At 33.6% G+C, this 26,713-nt stretch overlaps 1 protein-coding gene across 14 annotated transcripts in view; it reads right to left on the reverse strand.

Annotated features, from left to right (window-relative positions):
• The window catches only part of LOC141451744 (anoctamin-7-like), a 132,321-nt gene that overhangs the window by 19,284 nt on the left and 86,324 nt on the right, over positions 1 to 26,713 (reverse strand). For 11 of the 14 annotated variants that reach the window (XR_012457080.1, XR_012457077.1, XR_012457083.1 and 8 more), the window contains 7 exons: positions 15,355 to 15,666; positions 15,122 to 15,232; positions 6,696 to 6,832; positions 3,981 to 4,149; positions 1,699 to 1,858; positions 835 to 1,092; positions 526 to 746 (listed from right to left, as the gene is read on the reverse strand). Coding sequence is in view for 1 of the 14 variants with exons in the window: in XM_074123370.1 (XP_073979471.1) it covers positions 526 to 746; positions 835 to 1,092; positions 1,699 to 1,858; positions 3,981 to 4,149; positions 6,696 to 6,832; positions 15,122 to 15,232; positions 15,355 to 15,666 (1,368 nt within the window). In the remaining 13 variants the exon portion in view is untranslated. Of the gene's footprint in view, positions 1 to 525; positions 747 to 834; positions 1,093 to 1,698; positions 1,859 to 3,980; positions 4,150 to 6,695; positions 6,833 to 10,512; positions 10,753 to 10,783; positions 10,899 to 15,121; positions 15,233 to 15,354; positions 15,667 to 25,396; positions 25,701 to 26,713 lie in introns of those variants that run through there. The other 3 variants (XR_012457084.1, XR_012457087.1, XR_012457086.1) reach the window with 3 other exon arrangements.

Consider the following 26,713-nt stretch of genomic DNA (forward strand, 5'->3'; position numbering starts at 1 on the left):
ATTCAGACGACTTCCTTTCACTGTTAGGACCGTGCATTATAGAGACTTTTTCAAATATCTTAAATTTAAGTGACAAAGCCCTTGGTCCAGTCATAGCTTTAAATATTTATGATAAATTTTTCACATAATAAAAATTAACACCATTAAACGATCACATTTTTTTGGTCATTGAATAATAAATAATTTATTTCAGAGGCCATTTTGATTAACTACGTGCTCTAATGTACATCATTGCTATAATTCAAGTCAAATTCATGTAGCAGGCGCTGAATGATAACAGTGAATTTATATTATAAACGGAATTTTAAAAAAAACAAAGTACATTATTCCATCGCATTTCTCCACTTTTTGTTTTATGGAGTTAATTGAGTTGAACAGTGAACGGCTCATATAAAACCATTGGAGCTGTTTTCGAGAAATCCCAAGAGTAGAAAGAAGTATCTTTTCTTACTAGTAGAGTAAGAAAAATTAATGGGAAAGTAAACATTTAAAAATACAACTTTGAAAAATTGATTTTTGTTTTACCATTAGAAAAACAATTCCTAGACCTGCTGCTATTCGTTTATTCCTCAATGATTTAGGGAACGATGGCTCCTGTATTCCAGTGACTGGATTTCTTTCTAAAAAAGGCGCTCTGGCAGCAAACTCCGGCCTTGGTCTTTCAATTTCATCCTGGAATCCCATACAATCCCAGTGATGGGCTAATGAGGCTGATTTTCTTTTCCAGTATTCAAGGAATGTTACAGCTGGAATTTTTTTAAAATAAATGTAAATTCTATATTACATAAACTTACCTTTTTATCATTTATTTGTTTAAAAAAAAAAAAAAATTACCCCAAAATGAGACGAACACCGCGTAGAATACAGTGCCTGGATGATCGAATAGATATGCTAATTTAGAATAACCACAGATATCGCTTAAATCCCAATACCTGCAACCAATATTCTCATCGCATAATGGACACATTTTAAATGATCCCTGACTTTCACATACCTCTCTGGCCAGTGTGTTTGAATGCATAGTAAATACACCGTACATGAATACTAGCAGACCTACAATGGCTGCCGGCAACAACCATGCTGTATAAAAACCTAAACAGAAAATCAAATATAATGATAAGTTGATATATAAATTTTGATGCTTTAACATGAAAATTGTTTTTCGTATAATTCAGTTTAAATGGTGGTTATAAACTGTAGATCTTAGCTTCTGAAGGCCATAGCAGTGTATACGGTGTCTTACGATTGTAAGAGAGGTTGAGAGCTGAGCATACTTGAGGGTCCACTGCAACCCTACACTTTAAGTATCCCCTCTCAACTACATGCTCCATCTAAAGAAACTGTTAGAAACCTCTTTCTTAAAACTTTCCTTCTCTTAAGTAGAGTTAAGTTTTGCAGGACATCGATTAACCTCCATATTGACAATGGAGGTAACTGTGACTTATATGAAAATTGCAAACGGTTTGAATTCAGCTGGAATATTATACTCTCATTGCGCATGCTTCGTACAATCACAAATCAGTCAAGTGATTCTGGTAGGACAAAATTTTTAGAATATTTGCTAAAAATTATGTTGTCATTTTACAGAAGACATTATAACATGATGGTAAGGCATTGACATCATTACAATCAGCTGTGGAACAAACAATAACAGTTTCTGATTTAGATAAAACATGGTTTCTGTAACTACTTACTTACCCAACCACGCAAAATAGATGGCAATCTTCTCTCCAAAGTATTCCCTAATATGATCTAACGGTTGATATCTGTACCAACATCCCCATCGGGCCCAATATTGGTATAAAACTTGTCTTTGGTTCAAAGTGCAACACCTGCTCTTCTTTAGCTCGTAAGGACCCTGTTTGACCAACATACAAACCATTAATTTTAACATAATTATATAGGCAGAAAAATCACCTTCCAAGTTGAAATAAAATCTTTTAATGATCTTTTACTAAGATTATATATGTTTAAGCATTCGTACATTTGTTTTAATAGGATTCAAATCTAAGATTACGTTGCATGCACCTAATACTACTGATTCTTCCATAAATGTATTCAAAATTACAACTTAATTGTTGTTATTATAGCATTCTACAACTGTAAATTTCATCACAGATATTAATCCAAGCATTGTATTATCAGTACTGTCAGTAAAGTTGTAGAATTTATGTAGTTAATTCATTTTACCAGAAAAGTACTTTAATTTGCTCAATTTTTAAGATGAACACAACTAATTACTGTACACCTCACCCTCACCTTTCATATCACTAATGAAAAATTCATAATTACAAATGAGGAGATGTTTTCGACAATAGCCAAAGACAGTCTTTTGAAGAAATCTTTATGTTGTTCGACGTTTCGGGAACTATTGGTAGGTTTCGTTAGAAGCTTCTGTTTTTTTAAAACAGAAATTAGTACGATCCAGAATAAAAAAAAAGAGAGAAATTAATGATTGGATATTAACAAACACACACACACAAACACAAAAAAATAAAAAAACAATATGAAAAATTCACTGTCTAAATAATATAATTATGTAATTATAATTATACACGAATGTATTTGTAAAAGCAAATACAATTATAGCAAAACAGATTAGGTATTGAATTTTATAAAAAAAAAACTTCTCAGTGTTAACGTGCTCACACAGACTACCTGGAAAACCCAGTTCTCTATTTTTCATGCGAATGCTATAATGAAGGCAAAGATTTGCCTTTAATCCGGGTTGGACAAAAAGTAAATATTGTTCCTCATCCATGTCAGCCGAAGAAAAAAAAAAAAAAACTTCGAACACACAAAATAAAAGTCTTAAATACATAAAAGCAGGATTTATAAGTAGAGAATTTAAAGTTATAACTCTTGATATTGACACGAGTTATAAAGAACCACAGCAAACACATTTTTAGACCGTAGAACTGGTTTTAATTCATTTTATCTTTCCTCAGCTTCAGTTCTTTGCAAAGAACGTGAAAATTTTAACGATCAGTCATTCGATATCCAAAAATCCAAAGTTTTTTTTGCTGCCTTTATCGATTATTTTCTGGTTTATGGAGTGATTTAATGACTCGCAAACTACAATAACTTGTAGTGGTTCTTTCTACTTATGAAATTTAGGATCAGGACACTAAAATTCCACAATAACAAACCAAAATGAAATCACAAATTCTTCAAAGAACAACTTACATATTGCATTGAATGAAGAAGAAATAAAAATGACTACTTTTTCATTTTATTTTAAAGTTGTTTAACAAGTAGCTTTGTTTTTAAGTTAGTTTTTAAAACTTTTATTTTCCTATTAAAAGGTTAATCTTTATTTTAGATCGCGGAGATGAGAAAAGGAAAGATAAAGTATTACGATCGCGTAAATTTACGAAATTTTTACTGAACAGATCAGTATTGAGGAATACAAGTTAGAAAAAATGTTTAAAAAAAAATTGTTCTATTTATGAGTGGGAACAGCATTAATTCAAAAAAAGGAAAATCGTGAAATGCACCTAACTGGGAATTTATAAAAATCTACAACAGAATTCCGTACGTTGTATGACTTTATAATCAAGTTCATTTCGTTTTGAAGAAATGAAACTGAAGATGGTGCAAAATAGCTACGTTAAATGCAGAGAATTACTTTTTTGGGGGGGTCATCTTTTAGCTAAAACTTTTTATTGAAACTTCTTTCCAGGGTGTTATACCAACTCACAATCCAAGCCAGAATTCAATAGAAATAGGTAATGATTAAGATAAGTTATAAATAAAAAAGTTTGAGTCTCCTAAAAGTCAAGTGTGAAAGACTTACAATTTTATGAAAGAACAACTACGTTACTCAAAAGTCAGTATATTAACCGTTTGCGTATATTAACTATTTATTGTCTAGCTACTTAAACCATCCGAGTTGACCCAAAAAACTGTTCACTTTCCTAAACACTTTCCACTGAATCAAAACTGAAAATCAAATCAAAACGAAAACAACTATTACTTACATCATGCAATGGAAAAGCTGTAGAAAAGACGCCTTCATCGATCAAACGACAAATACCAACTTCTCCTTTTTTCTTTTTACCAAACATACACGTCGATAATATTTCATATACAATTCTACTTCTTTGAGTGTCTGTAAAAAATGTCTCCCTGTTTTCACTACCTAAAAATCTGTAAACAAATTTAACAGTTTTAAAAAAATATCTGCTTCGCTACACACACATAAATAGTACTTATTATAAAATGAAATAAAAATTAAGCTGTAAAGAATGATTTCTACAGTGATTTCATGATTGCAATCTTTTTGAGACTCAATTGATAAGATATTACCCAAATCTAGTTTGATAAACATAGGAACGCAATCCAGAAAATTTAACGAAAAGGTTATACGGCTTATGATCTTGTTATCTGCTTTAAACCTCCAAAAACTGCTATAAGTATGACGTTATTTCATGTTTCTTATAACTGTTTTTGTTATTTACCTAATTTAGACAGTCAATCATCCCTTTGATAAAAAAAAACTACCCTCTAATTTCAAACTAACTCTATTCTAGAATTAAGAACAAATTTCGCTTTGCTAAGAACAAAATAGTAGCTGTGGACATTAAATTTTGAAGACCATCTCTGGAAAAAACTAAGAATATTGTCATTTGGGGTTCTAAACTAAATCTAAGCCAGTAATGCCTTAAATATGGGTAAAATCATTCTGTACTACGCAACAGCAGTATATTTTGTCTTTGGAGGATTTAAGGAGCAGTTGGTTATTTAACTACTTTTTCATGCCAAAATAACATTGGTAAGAATGCAGAATTCTTATCTAAAGTTCTCGGTGTTACGGCTCTCCTTAGCTTAACAAAGTTAGCATTAAGAATTTTAATTAAACGTTTAATAAGATACTTTAACTGAAGCCTGATTCATGAGAGGAGATCGGCGATACGTACTACCAAGTCGGAACGAGATCATCAACCTGAAACTAAGAACTCCAGCACCCTACGGTTTTATAAAGGAATAAAAGGAAGTAAAAACACTGCAATAAATTTAAATAAACAAAGGAAATCGTTCTTGAAGAGTACCATGATTTATAAGAATACAAGACTAGGTAGACAGGTACTTCTAGTTCGAGGGGGTTGTGCCCTGTAATATGCAAACTAGTTGAGTACATCCTGGCTGACCTCCCTAACAGAATTATTTAATGGAAAAAGTATCTCCATGAAACAATTATCTGAATTCATTTAATGTTCCATGTTAAGGCAAGGAAAAACTTTTTTAAAATATTATTTTTTTATGATAATTCACTTTGAATTATTTGTTTGTCTTGAATTGCTTGTTTATACTAAAGTCTAACAGACAGATTATAGAAATCTTTTAAAATAGATTGTACCAAGAAAATGTTAAAATTGGATACGATTCCTTGAACAGAAAGTCCGAAGGGCCTATTATGGCATCTAATACTTAAAGCAAATCTTCCAGTTCTGTTTGATTAGTCTGAGAAGTGGTTCTTGATCAAAGTTGTGGGTTTTTCTTAACCAAAGAGCCGAACCCTGAGCCACATCTGGCATTCGCCCTGACACATTGCGGAGGGGAGTGCCGTTCACTCTACTTCTTCACAAAACCTTCAAAGGCTATCTGCTAAGAGACCTATAGAGGTCTCCTATAGAATGAGCTTGTAAAGATTTACTCCCCATATCCCTGAACTTGGGCAATATAAAGCAGGGAAAAAATAAATACATCAACAACCAAATTTGCTAACAACGGCTGCAATAAATAACAATCGTTATAAAAAACCAAATCCGCTAACCCCAGTTTAAATCAATAAAATACATAAATAAAATAGTAGTTTCTGGTTTCAGAAATCAATCATGAATCTCTAATCAATTGATACTTCTTACTTGTTAATTAAATATCAAATGATTAATATTTAACTTTCTAATCGAGGAAAACAATCTTAATTTCATAATTTTGCAGTTTTAACTATTGTCCAGTTTAACTGAATTTTATTGTCACTTAGTTTCAAGTATTTCTTTAACATTAAACTGAAATTCGCTGGACGTTTAGATAATTCAGTGAGCTTTTACCGTAGCAAATTTCGGGAACTTTTTCTCCAGTCCCTCGCTTGTAGTTTTCTTCCAAAATTCCAGCGAATTTTTTGATGGCTGCACTCATGGGGCATTTTGAAATGCCACAAAAGGTTTAGTTTCCCTAGAAAACGTCAATGGTTCCAACCCGTGACAAGTGATCTCTTCTGCTTCATTATCGCCTAATTCCGATTGTCCGATCATCCACGTACAGTGTGGTGGGCACGTGACAGAAACTTTATAAACGAAGGTCGAGAATCTTTATTCTGCACAATACTGATATTGGATGGAAATTCAAAACAGAACAGTCTAATGTTCCAGAACAAACGTGCTATTACTATTACGAATCAAATCTCAAGCTGCTCTCTGCGGATCCAACCACAAATTTTTCCCCTTCCCCTCATCAAAGAGCCTCAACTCTATGTTTATTTCCTTAAACGACTGTTAAATACTGTGACTATTTCAAAGCCTAAACAGCGCACTTCGTTCACACATACCACCGGAGTTAAAACATCCAACTAGCGCATTCTATCGGATATAAGCTGTAATCGAGCAACTATTTAAATTAATATTACATTAATAATATTAAAAAATATTGTACATACGTAAAGTAGATTTAAGTATAAACCCTTTTTTTTATACCTGTCAATTTTAGACTTTCTAAATGGGCATGTATAAAAATCTAACGGTTTACATGGTACGTCTTGGTACATAATATTTGGAAGCCTCAATGCCTTTAAGGCTATTTCAGACCAATTTACGGATGGATTTGGATGTGCCTGCAATAAATTACATAAATTAGATATTATCAATTATATAGTTTATTATATACTAAAAATTTATTCATTACAAAAAATAAATAATTTGTAATATTGACCAAATCAACAGAATTACTACTTTCAATGTTAAATTTTATCGAGAACCAATTTACTTATTACAAATATAAATAAAAGAAATGAATACAATAGAACTTAATTAATTAAACAATAAATAATAATAATAAAATAGCTTTATGTTTTACTGCAGCGCTACTTTTCATTAAGCAATATTTTTTATAGAGCATGTCAAATGATTTGGGCTGGTTCAAGAAAAGTCGCTTTGTGTTTTTGGATCAAACATGCTGACCAATATATTTTTTGAACTGATCTTAATGTAGACTTTCATTACTTATGCATGAAATCGGTAAAAAAAATCTCCGCAGAAACGCCACCCTTTCAACAAGGAAAAGGTCTGAGACATCGATTCTAAGATGTCATTACCCTCAAATCCTATATCCGCGAAAAGTGATTCTCAGTTCAAAGAGATGGTAACAAAAAAAAGTTACCTCATGATGTTTAAAAGAAAATCTCGAGGAACTTTAAATATTCCTAGTAGGAAAACCGCTATACCGGTTTGTGGAAGTGGAGTATCCATATCTACAGAGATCTTATCGTCCCTGAGGGTAACAATTTCTCTTATTCTCACAGAATAAGCTTAGTGGTAGCTGAGTGGTACGCGTAAAGAATAATAAATAACTGAAATGAGACTTTTCGGCAACACAGCTTTCGACAAGAAGTTGTAACAAGTCTAGCTCTAAGACATGAGATGAAGGATTAAGAAACTGCTTCTTCAGCGATAGAACACACTAAAACACTGGGCAGAATGCCGTAATAAGCTTAATAAGCTCTTGTAGTACCGCAGTCTTGGAAACAGGATCAACCCTACTGGTTTCAATTTATTCCTTATACCATCTCTTTTCGAAACAGCCTCATTTTTAATGATACTCTGCCCAACATTTATTACAAAACTCTATAAAAATAAATAAAAAAAAATAGCAGTTATTAAGTATTAATGTGTACACCCATTCACAGAGGCACATTTAGATTGATATAGACTCGTTTTGTAATTATCCTTTTTTAATAAAATAAAAATTAAAAAAATGAAAAACTAATTATAAAAAAAAAAAAACGCATACTTTACAAAAAAATAAATCCTACAAAAATTTAAATAACTCAATAAATAAAAATAAAAACTGAAAGCCATTCTTATCTGTTCAAAAACTATTTAAGATTAGTTCAACAAAAGCATTTTTTAGTATTTACAACTGTACAGATTTATACAAATACAAATCTTTGGTAATTAAAATTAGTAAATTTTGAAATGTTTATAAAGGTAATTCTTTATATAAAAATAAGAGAATGATTTTACAAAGTTGCTTTTAACACGGTTATAAAGGAGGTATATCTGGAAGAAAAAAGGCAGTCGACATGGTAGTACATTCAACCTGACTTAAATCTGTAAAAGAAGTCTAGGATCGTAGTCAGCTATGCAGTCAATACATCTTAGAAATTCGACAAGATAGGCATGTAATTCTTTAAAAAATAAAACACTTCGCTGTTTATTTAGGGCTTGAAAACTCGGCATTACAGTGGATCGATCAATATGTCCCTAAGATTAAAAAAAAAGATCAAGGTGTTTGGAAAAAGTATAGACTTCTTGAAGAATAATGTAGGTATATGTTTATGTTCGAGAAATATATCATACCTCCGAGCTGAAAGACTTAATGTTATGGTACAGACATGGAGAAATCATAGATATTTTGCAGTTACTTTTCAGTAATTTCTCTTAGAATATGTAACAACTAAACAGTAATAAACTAGATTTCATGTTAACTGTAACTTGTCTTATTTTCTGCCTGATTACTCACCGATACTCTCCAACATGTAGTAATTTACATGTTAGTGATACGCAACAAAAATATTAAGTGAATCGTCTTCCGCATTTCTAGAAAAATTAAGAAACCACTGCCCTAGATTACTACCCAAATGCAACTTTCTGTAAATGCTTTCAAGGAAGTACTGACCCTCAGCGCCAGCTAGTAAGCTAAGTAAAACTTTATTACTAGGAACATCAAATAGGGTTGCATTATTCTTGGGCTAAGAAGGACAGTGGCCTTCACCACCATCTTAGAATTCTTCCCCAAAAAACGAGAAGGTTTCACTCTGTCGTTTTGGTCAAAGTTCAATGCAGAGTAGAGCAAACAAACCTTTGTACCAAGTGTATTTGGTGGTCTTAGATTTTGGCTTGGTTTTCTATAATATCACTTAACCCTTCTAATATAATCTTGTCCTAATCTCACCCTTTACACATAGATACTCTTTCTCTCTTCTATCTTCAGAATGAAATTCTGGCCAGATGATTACTAGCGTAAAGTGAAAGAAAAACGATCTACGAGGGTTTTTTTTTCCATAATAAGAAAATGCACAAGTTGATTTTGACATTTATCTCCTGGAAAATTGGAGACAAACTTTATATTTCTCCATCAAAAGCTCTAACTACATAAATACCTTACCGTAAATTTGAGGAGTGGAGAACTTTCGAGAAAAAAAAAGTGTCTACAGAACTAACTTCCAACTATGTTAGTAATCTAGCTACTAAATAAATTAGACCAGCTCACCACAAACTATGACGTCATTTAAGGCTATCTCAAAGAGGAAGTACGCCCTACACATTCTCTTTAGAAAAAGTTTTTAGTTGATAAAAGGGCCTCAAACAGAACTGAGTTTTATTAATTTAACAACATTAACAGAACAGGCAGGAAATAAAACAACCTTTGCGTAACATACACACGCACACATGAATGTCTCCATTTCAATGCTCCGTGTTCCTTGTCATCATCGTAACAAGAAGGATGACATGGTGAAGGTGAGCTCTTTTCAATCCTAACTTAGTATCTGGTACCACTATCTGAATAGGTTCCAGAATCAAATGAAATTGTCACAAGATGGTGCCAGTTTAGCTGTTGCACCCAGTCGATGTTAAGCCTTTGGATTCCCCAGAGACCATCAAATGGAGCAGGAAAGAGAAAAGGAATCAAATGACACTGATAACAGTATATAAACAGCAGTGGTTCTCCATTTCTTCAAACATGAAGCTAATTCGCAGGCACTATTGTAACTAAACAGTGAAGACTGACAAGTCTGTAACAAGGGGGCAGATTTAGGGCAACGAGCATTAAGGATGAATGAGCAAGGCTATTGGCAATATTCTGTTAAGTTAGATAAGGGCATAGCTGTGGCCTAGGTGTTGCAGAAACTATACATAGAAAGAAGACCTATCGTATTTATTTTTAGAGACAACTGTTTTTTTGAGGGGTGCAGCAGGTAGGCGGAAACGGGGACTTAAGATTCTTAAGAATTTAAAAGAAATTTAGATGTAATGTAAGTTTACCAGGAGAGCGGACACACTGAACACACGAAAGTAGTCCTTAAGTAGTGCGCATTAGTGTCTTGAAGTGCTAACGCTACAAAGAGAGTGCTCACCTAGTTACGAGGAAGAAGCTGCTGCACAAAGTGAACCACAATTGAAGCACATACACCTTCCACAAGTACCCACATTTACACTGAACAGAAAAGCGCTTCTATTATCCAAACTCTAATACTTTCCATTACTATCTAGTAAAAACATTAACGGCTATTACCGTGAGGGAAAGGGCCATCATGTCGTGGTCTGGCTCTCCAGTTGACAAAACTAGGTCAAGGGATGGAACATATTTGGAAATGTTCCCAGGGTTTTAAGGTTTTTTTCCCCCCCTTTTCTATCCTCCAAGGATCTCCTGAGAGGATGCGGTTAGACCTCACAAATCTTACCTTCATCTTAATAACAATAATTTGTTTGATTTACAAGGTATATTAAACTATTTGGCTGCAGTACTAGGTTAAAAAACTAAATAAAGCTCAATAAAAACTAACCTACAACTACAACATGAATATTTCACTATTAAAAAAAAAAAACAATAAAATACTATTTTCTAGGATGTGACTCTGGTAATAAATTAATAACAGTACTATTTACTTAGCAGCTGTTTTTAATAATGCTCTGTTATTAATCGGAGCGACCCTAGCGCTGCCAAACGGTTGAGCACTGAATACTCCTCGATTTCAAGCAGTGAAGGATTTCTTTTTTAATTCTGATTGTAAAATAATGAGCGATTCTCGATTAGAGGTGTCATTTTTTTTTGGTTGAATGGTGATCTAATTTAAGTTTTGAGACTATGACCCATTAATTCAATTCTGAACTAATTATATCATTGAAGTGGATGAGTTCACATCCATATTTTTTACTAGCACTATGATTGGTTTTATTAGATGAGATTGCAGATCAAAAATCTTCATCATCCAATATAATTACGTGTATTTTAATAGGCATAAATAGGGTAGCCCCTTGTTTCTTGTGATACCAAGAAGAAATGAACAGACAATGGGGTCATGTTTTGACGGTTGTCATCATGTAAATGAAATGAAACATAGAGTATGCCTCAATGACATAACTCCATTAAGCTGCGAGTATCCGAAGGGGAATATACGCTAAAGACTTGGTGTTGGAACAAGAAACATTATTCCCCGTGGTTATTTATCATAAATAAGAGGTTTTAAAAATTATGATTCATATGTACCAGTAGACCTCACCGCAACTTGGCGCTTTTTTTCTTAGGCCATTTTTCTTTAACTTTACACACTCTAGTTAACTTTTATACGTTCTAACCAATAGGTCAGGCCATATTTTCGAATTATAAACGTTGCGAAATGAATTCTGTCAGAAAAATGAATACTAATTTTGCTCACAAAATTAATAAAATATGAAAGGAATTACCAGAGGCATGCGATGAATGCCCGTGTGCGTGATGACGTTGAGGTTTTCGTGACAATGCGGCGTGTGTTTTTGGCGGGGAAAGCAAATTTAGTGGTATTTATCATGTAAGAGAAGCCTGTATTTTTTTTTTTTTTTTAGGAGCTCCTAGAAGTTATACAGTTCGGATTTAGCCGTTAGTTCCACTTCCTGCGGAGAAGCTTGTATTCCCAGTGGGTGTAACGTTGCGGCAACACGATACGGCTTGTTTTGGTTTGTTCGGATTTGACTCATATCATTACTAGTAGGAAAACACTTCATTGGTGGGCGTTGAAATTATGCGCGAATAGAGAGCAAGCTTTCAATTCCATATGGTTACGTCTTAGCGATTCTTTCCTGATCACAGCAATGTAAACAAAAACGGAAACAATGCAATAGGTTGTGAATCAAAATATCTCCCAACAACGTGCAGAGCCTAGGGAGTGATTGCTCCTGCACTCCTGTTGCAATGAGATTCACATAATACCCTGTTTCCAAATGGTTTGGTGGGCACTGGCCATACATAAATGACCGGCACATTTTGGAAATAGCAAACCAGTTTCTACATTAACTACCTACTTGGATGGGATGAAGTTATTCTTGCCATTTCCTTACTGCATTTTCAGATTAACTGCAGGCACGAATGTTTGAATTTCAACAAAGTATAAAATACTCCAAATTTTGTGCCATTACTTATTTAAGTAATTTTAGGGCTACAAAACGAGGTTGATTGTTTTATCCCACTGCGTAGGCGGAGGAATCTATTTCCCTAAGTAAAATTAGTTTCTGGCGAGTTTCTTGAAGGAAAATATTTGTCTAGCATCTGGAACCAATTCAGGCTCTTAGAACTCCACTAAATAACAGCATCTCAGGTTTGTTTGGTGATATTTTGGTTGGTTATCTTACAGAATCTATCAGAAACCTCTTGTTAGTACTCGTTTTTCGTCCTGTACGCTTCCAAGTCTTAAATGTTGACCTCCAGAAATCCTTTCAGCAGTCCAAGCCAATTTTCGCTCTATGTGCAATAGACTTTTTTTGTTTTTCTAGGATCTCCTTTTACTAGTTAAACTATTCGTTTCTGAGCTTTTCTTAGAGAAAGACTGGGCCGCTTATCCAAAAAAGAAACAGATTCTGGTACTGGAAAATAGTGTTGCTAGGATGTAAGCCTAATTATTATTTTCGTGGTACCCAAAATAGGGTCTAAAATTAAACCCACAATACTTGGTAAAGCAATGCATGCAATGTGAAGTTCTATTTCCAGAAAAAAATGTTATTCCCTGCCTGCTAGAAATCAAGGAATATTTTTTTTGTGCTCATTCCAATCACAACTAAGTAGCTTAACCTAATTAAATTTACATATAGCTGTGCTCATTAAAAATATAATTTTAATTTTCAATAAAATTTAGCAAGTGCTTTTGATACAGAAATTAACTAAATCCAAAAAAAACGCCCAACCCGAACTAATTATTTTTTTGCTGCCAAAAAGTTTTATGGCATTTTGTGGCACCCTTACCTCAATCAATGCTTGTGTGTTCTTGTGGTAGGTACAAAGGAACAAGACAAACAAAAAGAAAAAGGTATATGAACATAAATAAGTGCGTCATTTATGACAGAAACAAAATTTTTCTTTTCTTTAAATGTTTTTTTCATGCAATTTTTCTCTTTACTCTGAGAAAAAGTTAAAAAATAAAATAATTATGGAGAGGGAGAATTAAATTGAGAATTGAAATGAAAGAAAAATAAGTAAATTAAGCGACACTAAATAATAAATAAATAAAAATGGGAAAATAAAAAAAAAGAACAGGAAAGTGGTTTATATTACAGTGCTACCAACTAAGCACTGTGATTTTTTTATTTATTTAAATTTTTAACTAGTGTTGCCATGAAATACGTAATATTTAAAAGTGAGTGTCGCATTTTCCTATTTAACTACCATTTCTATTTATCTAGTAATTACTTTATTCTTCTATTAATTACAGTATTATTACTGATAAAAAATTAGTTCTAAAAAATGATCTCAATGCCTCATAACTTTTATCACTTATTCCTTCTATGGTTGCGTCATCAAATAGTAAGGTGAAACAATTTACCAGTTCTTCTCATAAGGCGGAAATCCTAAGTTCCATTGACGAAAGAGAATCGGAAATAGTTTAGACCCGGTCTTAAGAAATGAGCTACCGCTAAACTAACTTCAAAAATATTAGTTATACTAAACTATGTCTGTAAATTAAGTAATGAGAATGATTTTTTTAAAAAAAAAATTTATTCAAAAAGAATTACAATTCCATATTGTCACCTTCAAAATAACTTCCTTCTGAAGCCACACAGCGCTGGAGACGTTTCTTCCACTCCTCATAGCAGTGCTCGAACTCCGATACTGGAATAGCCTTCAGCTGGTCGGTTACAGCCGTTTGAATGTTTTCGACTGTCCCAAAATGAGTTCCCTTGAGGTGATTTTTCAACTTCGGGAAGAGAAAAAAGTCACAAGGACTCATGTCAGGCGAATAAGGAGGCTGAGAGGAGCCACAGGAATGTTTTTACTGGCCAAAAACTCTGGTTTATTGAAATTGCTGTGTGACAAGGAGCATTATCGTGATGCAACACCCACGTTGTTCTTGATGTTTGGTCTCACACACGAATGACCCTCCTTTTTCGAAGTTTTTCAAGAACCTCTCGGTTAAAGTGTTGATTGACCGTTTGACCTTGAGGTAGAAACTCTTTGTGGACGATTTCGTGGATATCGAAAAAACAAATCAGCATTCATTTGATCTTCCACTTCGCCATCCTTGCTTTTTTGGGCTTTGGAGAGGTTGAAGTTTTTGGCCAGTAAAAACATTCCTGTGGCTCCTCAGCCTCCTTATTCGCCTGACTTGAGTCAGGAGGTGACAATATAGAATTGTAATTCTTTTTGAATTAAAAAAAAATTAAAAAAATCAGTCTCATTACTTAATTTACAACCTCGAATAGTGGTGTTTTAGTGGATTTTAGAAGGATTTAGAAGTAAAATTATAATGTAACAAACAACTTGAATAATGGCTTCGCTAGATGGAAATAAATATCTATATATATACTTGATTTTACATAGCCAGGCTGTAATTCCTGAAATAACAGTTTCTGCCTTTATGTAATTTCTGCAAGTTCTGAATGTAGCTACGGCAAGTGCGTTTTCTCATTAAGAGATGAAATTCGTGAAGCTGAAAGCAAAACTCAAAACCCGGACCTTTATGCTCTTTCAATACTTTAGGAACGTGTTCCCGCAAACATGTTGGGGGCAAACAAGCGGATTTAGCCCAAAAATTTCACGCTCCTCAAGGAATAAGTAGTAAGAAGTTAAGTGGTATTTGCGATGCAGCTGTTTCAAAACCCAATTAAATTTAAATAAAATTTACAAAGAAAACAAAACGCAGGAGGTCAATATTTACCTGTAAAGGTGCGCGCATATTTAGCTCTTCTGCATAATGACACAGTGTCGGCCATGTTGCATGCAGCTTTATAAAGCAAACTATTTTCCTATTGGCACTTTCTACAATTTCCTAAACATGGAAATAGATTTGATCTCTTTCATAAAGTTTGTTGAACGTTACTTTTTTTGTTTTAAAAACAAAACAAAACAAAAATTAGGGAACAAACTGACCAATAGCAAAGCCTTACTCACCTCCTCCATGTCCAATCCAGCTTTAATTAGATTCGCCATGAACCTCTGTCTCTGTTGAATCTGTTTTGCAGCTTTCTTGTCTAGAATGCCGATAACGTGCGGCCCACTCGATGTACCAGAACTGATAGAATATCTTCGTTCAGTGTTACGATCCAATATATCAACATTTCCTTCGTACACCATGACAAAGTCCACTTTCCTACGGCCATCTCTGAAGAATGACAACTTTTCTTGGGATATATCGCCTAATTGTGGCGTAGATTTGCCCGGAAATGCTGCATAACTATCTGAATCTTCATCCTCTGTGGTTGTCTAAAAAATTGAACAGAAAAAAAGAAACAAACGTTAAATTTGTAATATCCTATATCTTTCTAGTTCAGCGGTTCAACCTGGGGTACGCGAAAGATTGTTTAGGGGTACGCAAAAAAAAGTTATTATGGCGGAAGATATAAAAATTATACAGATATATAATTAATGAGAAAAAAATTATATAATAAATGATTCCTACAACTTAATTACAAAATTATTATAATAAAACTGAATAACATATAAATTGACGAGAATTAAGTACTCATTCGATACTGCAGTATTTTTTTAAAAAGTAAATATATTTGTATATCAAAAATTATTAAATGATTTCTTGAAAATGTAAAAATTTGAAAAATGTTGCCTTAGTTTTGACTAATATTACACATGGCCCGCATATAATTTACTTCTCCTTTATTAACGCTTTGCTGTTCCAATTTACGACCCCTGCAATAGTTATTGGTTTGAAATGTTCACCTATTCATAGATGATTTTTTTAATAGGAACATATCATCTTTACAAGACACATTATATTCAGATTGTTTTGCTGTTAATTTAAAGTTACAATACGTAAAATCAAGAATACGATGATTTATTTTACGTATAATATATACGTTAGGGGTACACACTAAGGATACAGTCAGGTAAAGGGGTACACTAATGAAAAAAGATTGGGAACCGCTGTTCTAGTTACATCATATTTTCACCATAAGAGGTGCAGCTTTTCACCGGAAGTTCATGTTCTTAAATCCTCCTGAGAACGCCTCCATGAGTGTAATCACTCTTAACCCAAAAACGGAAATCTCACAAAGTTCTCATTTAAAATTTGGGAGTAGATATGACCATAGGACCTACTATTGGTCCAAAACAAAGTAACCGGAAATGCCTCTTTTATTTCTACGAATTTTTCAGATTTTTTCTGATTTCATTCACAGAAACGCTCTGAAGTAAAAAGGTTTCCCTCTGAATTCTAGTTTTAAAGGAATGTGCAGCGTATCGCTTGCATTATAACAGCGAGCTGAAAGAAAAATTAAATGAGCAGAAATGTGCATTTAGCTAAGAGTTATTTATGTTTCACATTTTTCTCAAAAATAATTTCCGGTTTATTTCCTTAAATTAAGTGAGATCCGCAATTTTCACCCAAAAAATTGTTGATTATTTTGAATTTTGAACGCATTTTGAAGTGCAAGTGAAAAATTGAAAGAATTTGCCACCATATTTGGAATAATAGAAAATTAAATACTACCCAAAGGTTTTTTTTTCAAAATGGTGTCGTACCTGTACAATGTTGTGATAATATGCAAAGTGTTAAGGTTACACTTTGCTGAAGTTATAATCAGCTGATTAAAAGAACTGCCGCCTACTATATATTGTGTTTCTATTACAAGGTTGTATATTATTTGGTTTCAGTTAGTATTTGTAAAAGTATTCTATAATTTTATCTGAATTAATATCTTCAATTACTTGGTTACGCTTCACAGTTGCTGGTGCTGAAAATATTGTATTTGAATAAGACTTTATCCCATAAATGTTAGTCCATTCCGTTTGTTAAATGTGGTTGCTTCCAAGAAAATTATACAAAGTACCAAAATAGTCTACAAAATCGAGATCAAATCATTAATTGGAAAATTATTAATCACCCTTAATCGACCATAGTGATTCACTTGATTTTCTCTGAACAGCATTTAAATCTAGACATGATTTTAGATAATGTGGTCAATGCAAATTAAATCAAAATACGATGATAAGCAAAAATCTAAAGTAACGATTGCTATTATCAGGCTTTAGGACTAACTACTACACAGATTAAGTGTCATAAACGGAAGCGGATAGCAAAAATATTTTACTGTCAACTTCTAATAATAATAATAATAAAAAAATCCAAAGTCTTGTACAGAAATTAAAATCTGTGCCATAGAATACCTTAGCTTAACGTCCATCTTAAGGTGAAACGTAAAAAAATTGGTGATCTACTTTCATTCACTGTATTTCCGCTTTTAAAATTCCGTTTTTGCAAGAAGTGTGCTGGCGATGTTAAATACTGTAATCTATTCTCAAAATAACTAAAATCAATATTGCAAAACAAATAGCATAATTATAAAGAGAGCACAGGGAAATTCACCACATTCAAATTTTGTAACAAAAGCAAGTCTATAATCACTAGCACGCATGCTCAACTTTACTAAGTCACGCGAAATTGTATTCGGTTCAATTTTACGTTGTTTGTAGGGAGGAGGATCCATAGTAATTATTTTTATTTTAAAAAAAACAGTCAGCTATTGGTCAGCTGGAACTGCGTCATCCACTTGCTGGGTCAACCATTGGTAGAATGAAAGTGATGTTAATGCGCAGGAATCTGATTTGATACAAACATTTTGGTTACTCTATATTCTTACTGCCTTCTCATGAAGGGTGTATCCTTTAATTTTATGAAGAGATTTTTTAGGGATTCTCTGTCTTTTTTCAAGGTTTACTGGTTTATTCTCCTTAAAAGAGAAGAGAAGTGCTAGCGTTAAAGGGTAATTCCTCTCACCCGCCATTGATCTATTGTGCAGTAGAAGGAAGGACTTCAAGTTTATGGCAGTGACTGAAAAGACTCTACTTTTAACCAAGAAGCAGGTTGTGGTCACCTGTTTAGAAGAGAGGAAGATCGTCTTCCCAACTACATTGCCCGCAGAAGAGTGTTCAACGCTAGACGGTAGAAGAAAAGTTAAATGACCTAGTAGAGACTAAGAGACTCTGCCTAATCTAAGAGTGCACTTTTAAAGCCACCTCGTGCATAAATGACTGAACTAATCTAAGTTGCAGTTTGTTTCAAAAAGATCTGCAGCATCTTTTATTTCTGGAGGATCCCTTCAGGAGAATGTTATTACCTAAATCACTTTAGTCTTCTGTCTCCAATGAATAGAGCGTGAAATGTCAAATTGCCTTTAACTGGACCCAGTGTGGACAGTTAAGGTCCAAAGTACAAAAATAAAGCCATTTTCCACCCTAAGAAATAAACGGAAATGAATCTAGAACAGAAAATGGGAAGTATCTGTAATGATCCTCAAGCTGGAATGAGATGTGTAATGGAAACTTCCCTGTAAACTTTTATAGTTAAGTCGGACTCCATCAATTGACGTAAACTTAGAATTTGACCCCAGATACGAATCAAATTCTCTCCTAAACCAAGATGGTTGAACCCGGCCTTGCTCTTTGCATACAAATTCATAAATTTCCTAATTCTCTGCACTTTTTCTAAAGTTTCTCTGAATTGGAAAAATTCTAACATTCAGATAAAAATTTATTAATATTATTTTTTTTAGCCACCGATATATTATAAAAATAATGAAGACTATAAAAACCAAATTTTATGGAAAAACAAATTCTACAGACGGACAGACAGGCGTGATGGTTGCGTGTTCACGGGACCACATTAACATCATTCAATATTTATGTATTCAGTCAGCATAAGTAATGATGATTGATTTAGAGAATTATTTATTCATTATGAGGATTTTATTAACTTATTTAAATGATGAAATTTGACCATAAATAGTGGTTAATTAAGGCGCCACGGTAGTCGAGCGGTATAGGCTAGACCCGCAATGCTAAGATGTATTGTTGGTTAGTGGATTCGATTCCCCAGTCTAAACCTTGGATTTTATTTAATGGTTTTAATATTGCAAGGCGCCCCATTAGATGAGCGGTTATAGGCTAGACCCGCAAAGCTAAGATGTATTGTTGGTTAGTGGATTCGATTCCTCAGTTATAGAGTTTGGATTTTATTTAATGTTTAAATGAGAAATAGTAAAGTACGTTTGCTAGTCGCCTCCGTCCACGACACCTAACTGTAGTTGGATGTAAAGCCCGCCTGAAAAAAAATAGGCATTACTTTACTTTACTTTAATAAAACTTAATAAAGATACTTTGACTTAAAATAAGTAGGAAAATTAAGAGAGCATTGGACTCGACTGGAAAGGTAGATGAATTCAAATAATTATTTAAATAAGGTAGATAATCATTTAAATGCTAAATTTGCCAAGAAGGTGAAATGCTAAATTATATTTGCATCTAAATGCACTAGGACAAGAAACAACTTAAAACTTGTTTGAAGTTATACTTTATTTTGTTTCATTCTATTAGGGTAAGTTTTAAAGCATACTGTTGCTTATTATATTTTATTTACTTATTCATATTTTTAATTTAAGCTCGTCAACATCTGTGTGGCGCCCTGAGCTTTTTTTCAGCGCCCTGCCTCTTGTTAAGGCTGTTCAGCTGCGGACAATGAGCTGTAAGAAGCAGCTCCTAGGAAGAGAGAACATCATCTAAGGGCCGGCAGTTTGATCATAGAATGGAAAATGCTGATTACTTCAGAGAGAAAATTAGTTTTCATAAACAGTGGCTATCCTTGAATTGTTTCCGGTCGCCCAATACGAAAATCCGACACGGTGTCAGTAATTTCCTTTTTCCTGTATTTCACATTATGCTAATCAGTATTTCCGATAGAAAAAAAGGAAGAAGAGTTTCTTCAATTAAGTTAGCAATTGTAATAATTGTTGATTGCTATAAATATTAATGGCAAACTTTGCTATAGTATTGATTGCTTACAATTGTACATGCTATCCATTGCAACAGGTGTATTTTATTGATCGATGTTTAGAATACTTATTTTAACATGCAACTCTTAATTTTTATAACTTGGAAAAGTGAACTGTTTTGTTTGAGGAGGTCGGAGATCTGTTGCTAACACTTTAACTTTCTGCATGGACAGTTTCCAACATTCTAATTTATCTCAACTTCTCATAAACTTGGTGTTTTTACTGGATATTTGGACACTGTAATAAAGTAGATCTGCTGATTAATGATTGGTGTGAACTAGAACGAATTCATTTCTAAGGAGTTCCATTTAACTTCTTTTTTTCCCCAAAGCTTTGTGGTATTCCTTACATACATTTAAATTTTCTTTGAACCATTTCTCTGGGAAATCTACTCTGAGGACAGTTATGAGGGCAAGACTAGTTAAAGGGAAAACTTCTTCTAAATATAGATCGTCAAGTGAAATTGTTTCTTGAAGAACTTGAAGCTTAAGGAAAAAAATAAAGCTTAAGAAGGAAGTTAAAGCTTCGAGTAAAATAATTGAGAGAAAATCGAGTTTTCCCATCAGATTTTCATTCGCTGAAAATTCCTGAATTTCACTGGACCAAAGACAAACAATGAGTTTGGCTTTTTGTTTACAAATTGTTATCAGTTATTTTTAAAAAAATAACTGATAATACTACCAGTGTAACAAGTATAATAAAGTACAGTCGAGACACATAGCTCAGCACTGCCTCCTCGACTAGCAAATTGTTAGAACGGTGTAGAATGTCACATATAAGGTTGCCTTTGTTGTCACTAATTCGATAATGGTAATACAGTAATAATAATAATAGTAATATATCGTATTTAAGTGTGTGTAATGTTTTTGTGCCACCGTGGAATAATTTAAGAATTATTCAATCAATATTAGAGACTAAAATATGTTTATTTCTCACTTGTGACTTTTTTCTTTTCTCTCTATTAATTTCTCTCACCGGTATCTGTCAAGCAGGAAGTACTGTAATCGAGTCAAATTCACGATATCGTATTTTCATTGGGAATATCCGCTTTGAATTCCCCTGAGTCCCTGAAAAAAATGTGCATTTTACCAGTCTGTGCATGTGTATGTGCACGTATGTTTAATCCGGAAAATATTGAACCCACCCAGAAAATCAATTTTAGAAATATTTCGGCTACAACTTTGATACAAGGTAATAAGTGTGTGACACGTGTGGATATATGTATATACAGTTCAACACGTGAGATAGCCTGGGGACTATAGGTTCAATTTTAGAGTAGATAATACACGTATCGCTCCAAGAAGATTTTCTCCCACAGGAAATTCGTTGAATAACATGTAATATAACATGCATTTCCGGTGTAGTTTTGGAAAATGTAACACGATTGCATACTTCTTTTTTGCTAGAAATAAGAGATGGAAAAATAAATCAGAATCATAAAATATCACTCAACTGATCGTGGAACACGAGTATAATATAGATCGCACAATAAATTTTAGAACGACAAATATTATCGTTAAATGTGACTTTTATTTACATCCTCACGCGATAAATTCTGGTCTAGTATGAGATTATTACCACAATAAAAAGACCGGAAACCAACAATATAGACGTAAATACAAAATTGATATTTCATTTTACATACTCCTAAATAATAAATTATTTAGTAATTTCAGTACGCTGACCGAGCCATGCATTAGAAAAAAATAGTAATTAAAAAAAAAAGAATAAAATGAAATAAGAATGCCAATGCCTTGCAAATATTATTTAATTAGCAGCTGTTTAAAAATAGCAAAAGAACAGCTGTATTGGAAATAGTTTTCGATGTATTAAATCATAACTCAGCTGGGCACATGCCAACACGATTTACTAGCTGAACGGTAGACATTTTTTTACGGCACATATTGTTACCCTGTGTTCCGTTTGTTGATTGCTCCTTAATATTCTAAACGTTGTTTTGGTATGCTGTACGTTCTTGAGGAGGAAGTTATTAATAGTAGATAAATATCATAGTCTGAATTACAGGAAGGCGTATAACGAGAGAATTCCAGGGAGAATTCTGTGTCGCCTGGATTATTTTTAATACATTTCTGGAACCCTAGGATCGATCCTAAGTCTACAATCGCATGTTTTAGTGCTTTTGTTATGCTGTGATTTTCAGTTAAGCAGCTGATCTGAAGGAGTTGTAAAGGAATATGCTGCTGAAGGACACTTTAATAAGGATAAAACTTCAGAACAAAAATAGAAAGTTTGGACGCTTAAGGGGAGGACAGAGTTTCGATGCTTTCTAGCAGTGATGCTGTATAGAGCATCTCCATCTAGATGCTACGAGGTGTGGCTATTAAATAACGAGATTATTGCTGTAAAACATTTTACTTTAAATTTATACATATTTAGTTATTATCACCTTCAATATACACCCCTCCCCAATCCCTACAACGCTCCATGCGAATTTACCATTGTTCGAAACAGTGCTGGAAGTCTTTTTCTGTGAGCTTCTGCATGTCGCGTGCCGCATTTTCTTTCACAGCTTCACAGCGGACTGAAATCGTATTCCTATTAATGCAGATTTGACTTTGGGGAACAGATAAAAGTCACATGGGGCCAGGTCAGGCGAATAAGGCTAGGATGGCCTAAAACTGGGATGTTGTACTTTGCTAGACAATGCAGTGTGAGCCGGGCGACCCGGGCGGTCATCATCTCCGACGTCTTCTCGGCCATCTTCTTCGAAACGCTTGAACCACTCAAAAACATGCACACGTGATAAACATTCATCGCCATAAACTTCTTTTAATAAAAGATAAGCTTCAGTAGCGATTTTATCAAGTTTTGATGTGAAATTTCATGACAATTCGTTGCTCTACTACATTGTGTAGTATCATGTTTTCGGCAAAACGAAACTAACACCTCTTACACAAACGATGATTTCGGTCAGACAGATTTCTCTACAAAAACACGTGAGACGCTGCAATCGAAAGAGGAGACTTTACGCTGCACAGCTGTCGGTCGTTAGGGCGTTTTGGCGCATGCATAGTTCTTCTGTAGCAGCATCAGTCTCGTTATTTAATAGCCACACCTCGTATACTGCTATACTAGATGCTGTACAGCATTTTATACGAAATCAAGAAGCTTGTGGGATTGCCATTTCCTATCTCCAAACATCCGGTGAAAACTTATTGAGGAGAACCTCTAGCCAGTAGTGAAAGAAAAATTATAATAAAATAATAGCCTGAAACTGATTATTCTCCTATTCTTGTGTTGATGTCCTTGAGGAATGCAGATTTTCTTTCAAATCTAGTGCTATACAGTTCGCACTGTGGCATTTGAATACAGAACTATCGCGAAGGTCAAGAGCGCCTTTTTTATTATTCGATCAGCATTTCTGGTTCCCTCCAATATCCGAAATGTTAAATATTACATAAGAACCAGTCTTTAAAAGTTGATCATAAATAGAAAGCTGATTCATAAACTTACAACTGAAAATGAACGTAAATAAATAAAATAAAAATTGTTATTTTAAAAACGCGTAAAAGTAGTTAACACCAATAGAAGATCTGTAATTACCATAAAGTAATAAAATTTAATGTAATATAATCTGTAATTACTAAAAACCACCTGATTGAATGTACAGAATAATTTAGAGAAAACGTTTTTAGCCTAATTTGAGTGTTTGTGAGAGTAACGATATATGAAGTAAACGGGAAGTTATCAGACCGGAAGTTCTCAGACTTGTTAGCCCATTTTTTTGATACTATTATAGCCGAAATTAAAGCTTACCCAAAATATTTTGCGAAAAAGAAAACACTGCTTTTATTACGTTAAAATAGCTATTAGTGTTTCTCTCTAATGTGCCATTTTGGTATAATGTACAATTCTATAACTAATACAATGTTAAAAGATACAGAGAAGAGCTAAAAATAAAATAATTTCTAACCGGAAGTACAACTCCATTGATCAGTTTTCTTAATAAAGATTTTCTCGCAAATAGTTCCTGTGGTTTTCTTTAAATCTTGAAAAATACATAATATAAAAAGAGATTTTTCATTTTTTTTAGTTCTTCCGTTAATGATCAGAATTCCGCCAAAGACCCGTGAGTTCGCGGATTACCTTAAAGGAGAGAGAAATTAAAATCGTTTTGAGGGGGATTTCATGTCCGCTTATGCAGTCGACAATTCGGCAAGGCGAGGCACTAAGACACCCTTTATTGGAACACTTAAGTGGGATAAGCAAAGAATGGTGGTTAAGAGCAGTTCAAAAAGATCAGGGAAAGCCAGAATGCTAAACTTTGGGAGTGACCTTAAAGCCTGAGTTAGGTCATTCTGGAGCATCACTCTAAAATCCATCCAGGCAATTTATAGTCGGAATAGATCTGAGCATTGCATTAATGTTCCGCCAAATATAGGACCAGAATTTTCTCTCGACTTAGTGGACAGCTGGAATTTTTGAATTTTGAAAAAGTTTATTTATAATTTAAATTTTTGTTATACAAATATATATATAAAAGGAGGTTTCAGGCTGCAGTGCCTATATATACTCTCCACAACATATTAATATTTACATTGGTCGATATAAGTCGAACGTAATACTAAGGGCAAAAAACTTTAAAAAAACCTTACTACATACAGTTAATTAAAGCAAGATATGCTTAAACCTTTTTATGCTTGTATTTTTTATAATTAAGAGAACTTAAGTTATAGTTTACAATACGATACTTTTTACATGCGGGTAGGGACTGTGTACAGGAAGGTACAAATTTTTCCATGGTCCTATAGATAAATGTAGACACGTTGGCAACATCAAGTTGCTACATGCATGTACGAGTAGTCTATGGGACACCTGGAAAAACTGGGTCTAGTAACGTGTTAGCACTGAAAATTCCGTGTAAGCTTCCCTCTAAAATAAAATACAGACTTATGAACTATATAACGTTGGGTAGTAATTAAATGCTGAAAATCAGGACTTGGAAAGAACTTTAAAAATGCGATCTTGAGAATGTAGTAAAAGAAAATCGTGTCTGTGATTGTGTATGTTTGCACCGAAAGTTGACAACAGTTTCCGGTAAAAAACGGAAGTCACCAATATTTCCTACTTACAAGGGGTAAAAGTAAGTTATATTTTTGAAACAAACTGACAAATTTAAAAATGAAACTTACAGAATCCGCTGCCATGGTAACTAGGAGCTTTTGAAATCAAATCTACGCAAACACTAAACTTATTTTAGTAGCAACTAACGATGAACAGAACTGTTATGTTCCCACTCGTATGTGGACATATCTTATTGAACAAAGCGTTTTGTTCTTGTTTTTTTTCCCTTCACATAATTAACTTAACTCAGAGAACCGGAAGGTTGCAGGTAACACAACCATGCCGTGCAAACTATTTGGATGAAGCCAAGCATTGTCGTCTCTAGACTGCCCCCCAGATGTCACAAACACACTGCTCATAATAACACACACTCAGCACAAAGATACTGACTAACACTGAACTTATGCACGCGTGAACATGTATAACTCTACTGTGAGCCCCCTCCAACTTTATGCGCGCGTGTGGGGGGAGGGGAGTATTGTTGCGGAGACGAACCATATTGTTGTTGTTGCCGCAATCGCAAACTGTTACCCAGTCGCAATTAAATAAAACTAAAATTTATTTGCTTCCCAATAAATAAAATAAATTAATGGCTGTGAAATAATGGCGAATGGGATCACCATTGTTAGTAATTATTTTGTTATTTTTTCTATTTCATTACAAATGGAATTACTTGCGACAGTAAATTGTTCTTGCAAAGCTCCATTTGTACAATAAATTACACATTACAGCTGCTGTATATCACATTGCAATACATACATAGTTATTTATTTAAGAGAACTATCTATTTTGTTTTGTTTACAGAGTAGATAGTTCTCTTAAATAAACAAATAATTATGTATATACATGCACGTCCATTTTAAAAAATTGTATATTAAATTGTTACAAAACTATTTGCATATTAAATGAAACAAAAACAAAAAACTTAAAAGATAGCTATTCATAGAAACAGGTTCTAACAGGAAGAAAAGGAAAAGGAAGCACTTACGGTTTTTTAAAAATTTTCTTTAAACTCGAAATTTTTTAATTTTCCAAATATTGTGAAAGTGGTGGGACGCTATAAACACTAAAATGAGGCTTTAGAGGAAAATTTAACCATCCCCTCTCCCAATTACCCTGGAAAACTTTTTTAAATGAAAGTTGGTAGATCCTTTGTGTGCGTGTGTGCAATGAATATTGTTCTTAAAGAGGCGAAACCTGCGAAGCTAATATGTATTGTGCTACTGGGTTCGATTCTCCCGGTCTAGGCCATGTATTTTATTTAATGGTTAATATGAGAAATTTATAGTAATGTTTGGCGGTTATAAGCTAGACCCGCAAAGCTAAGATGTATTATTGGTTAGTGAGTTCGATTTCTAGTCTAAATCTTGGATTTTATTTAATGG

The sequence above is a fragment of the Rhodnius prolixus genome, unplaced genomic scaffold, assembly GCF_049639745.1.
Source record: "Rhodnius prolixus isolate KJV_2025 unplaced genomic scaffold, Rpr scaffold_14, whole genome shotgun sequence".
In the NCBI taxonomy this organism is placed as follows: domain Eukaryota; kingdom Metazoa; phylum Arthropoda; class Insecta; order Hemiptera; family Reduviidae; genus Rhodnius; species Rhodnius prolixus.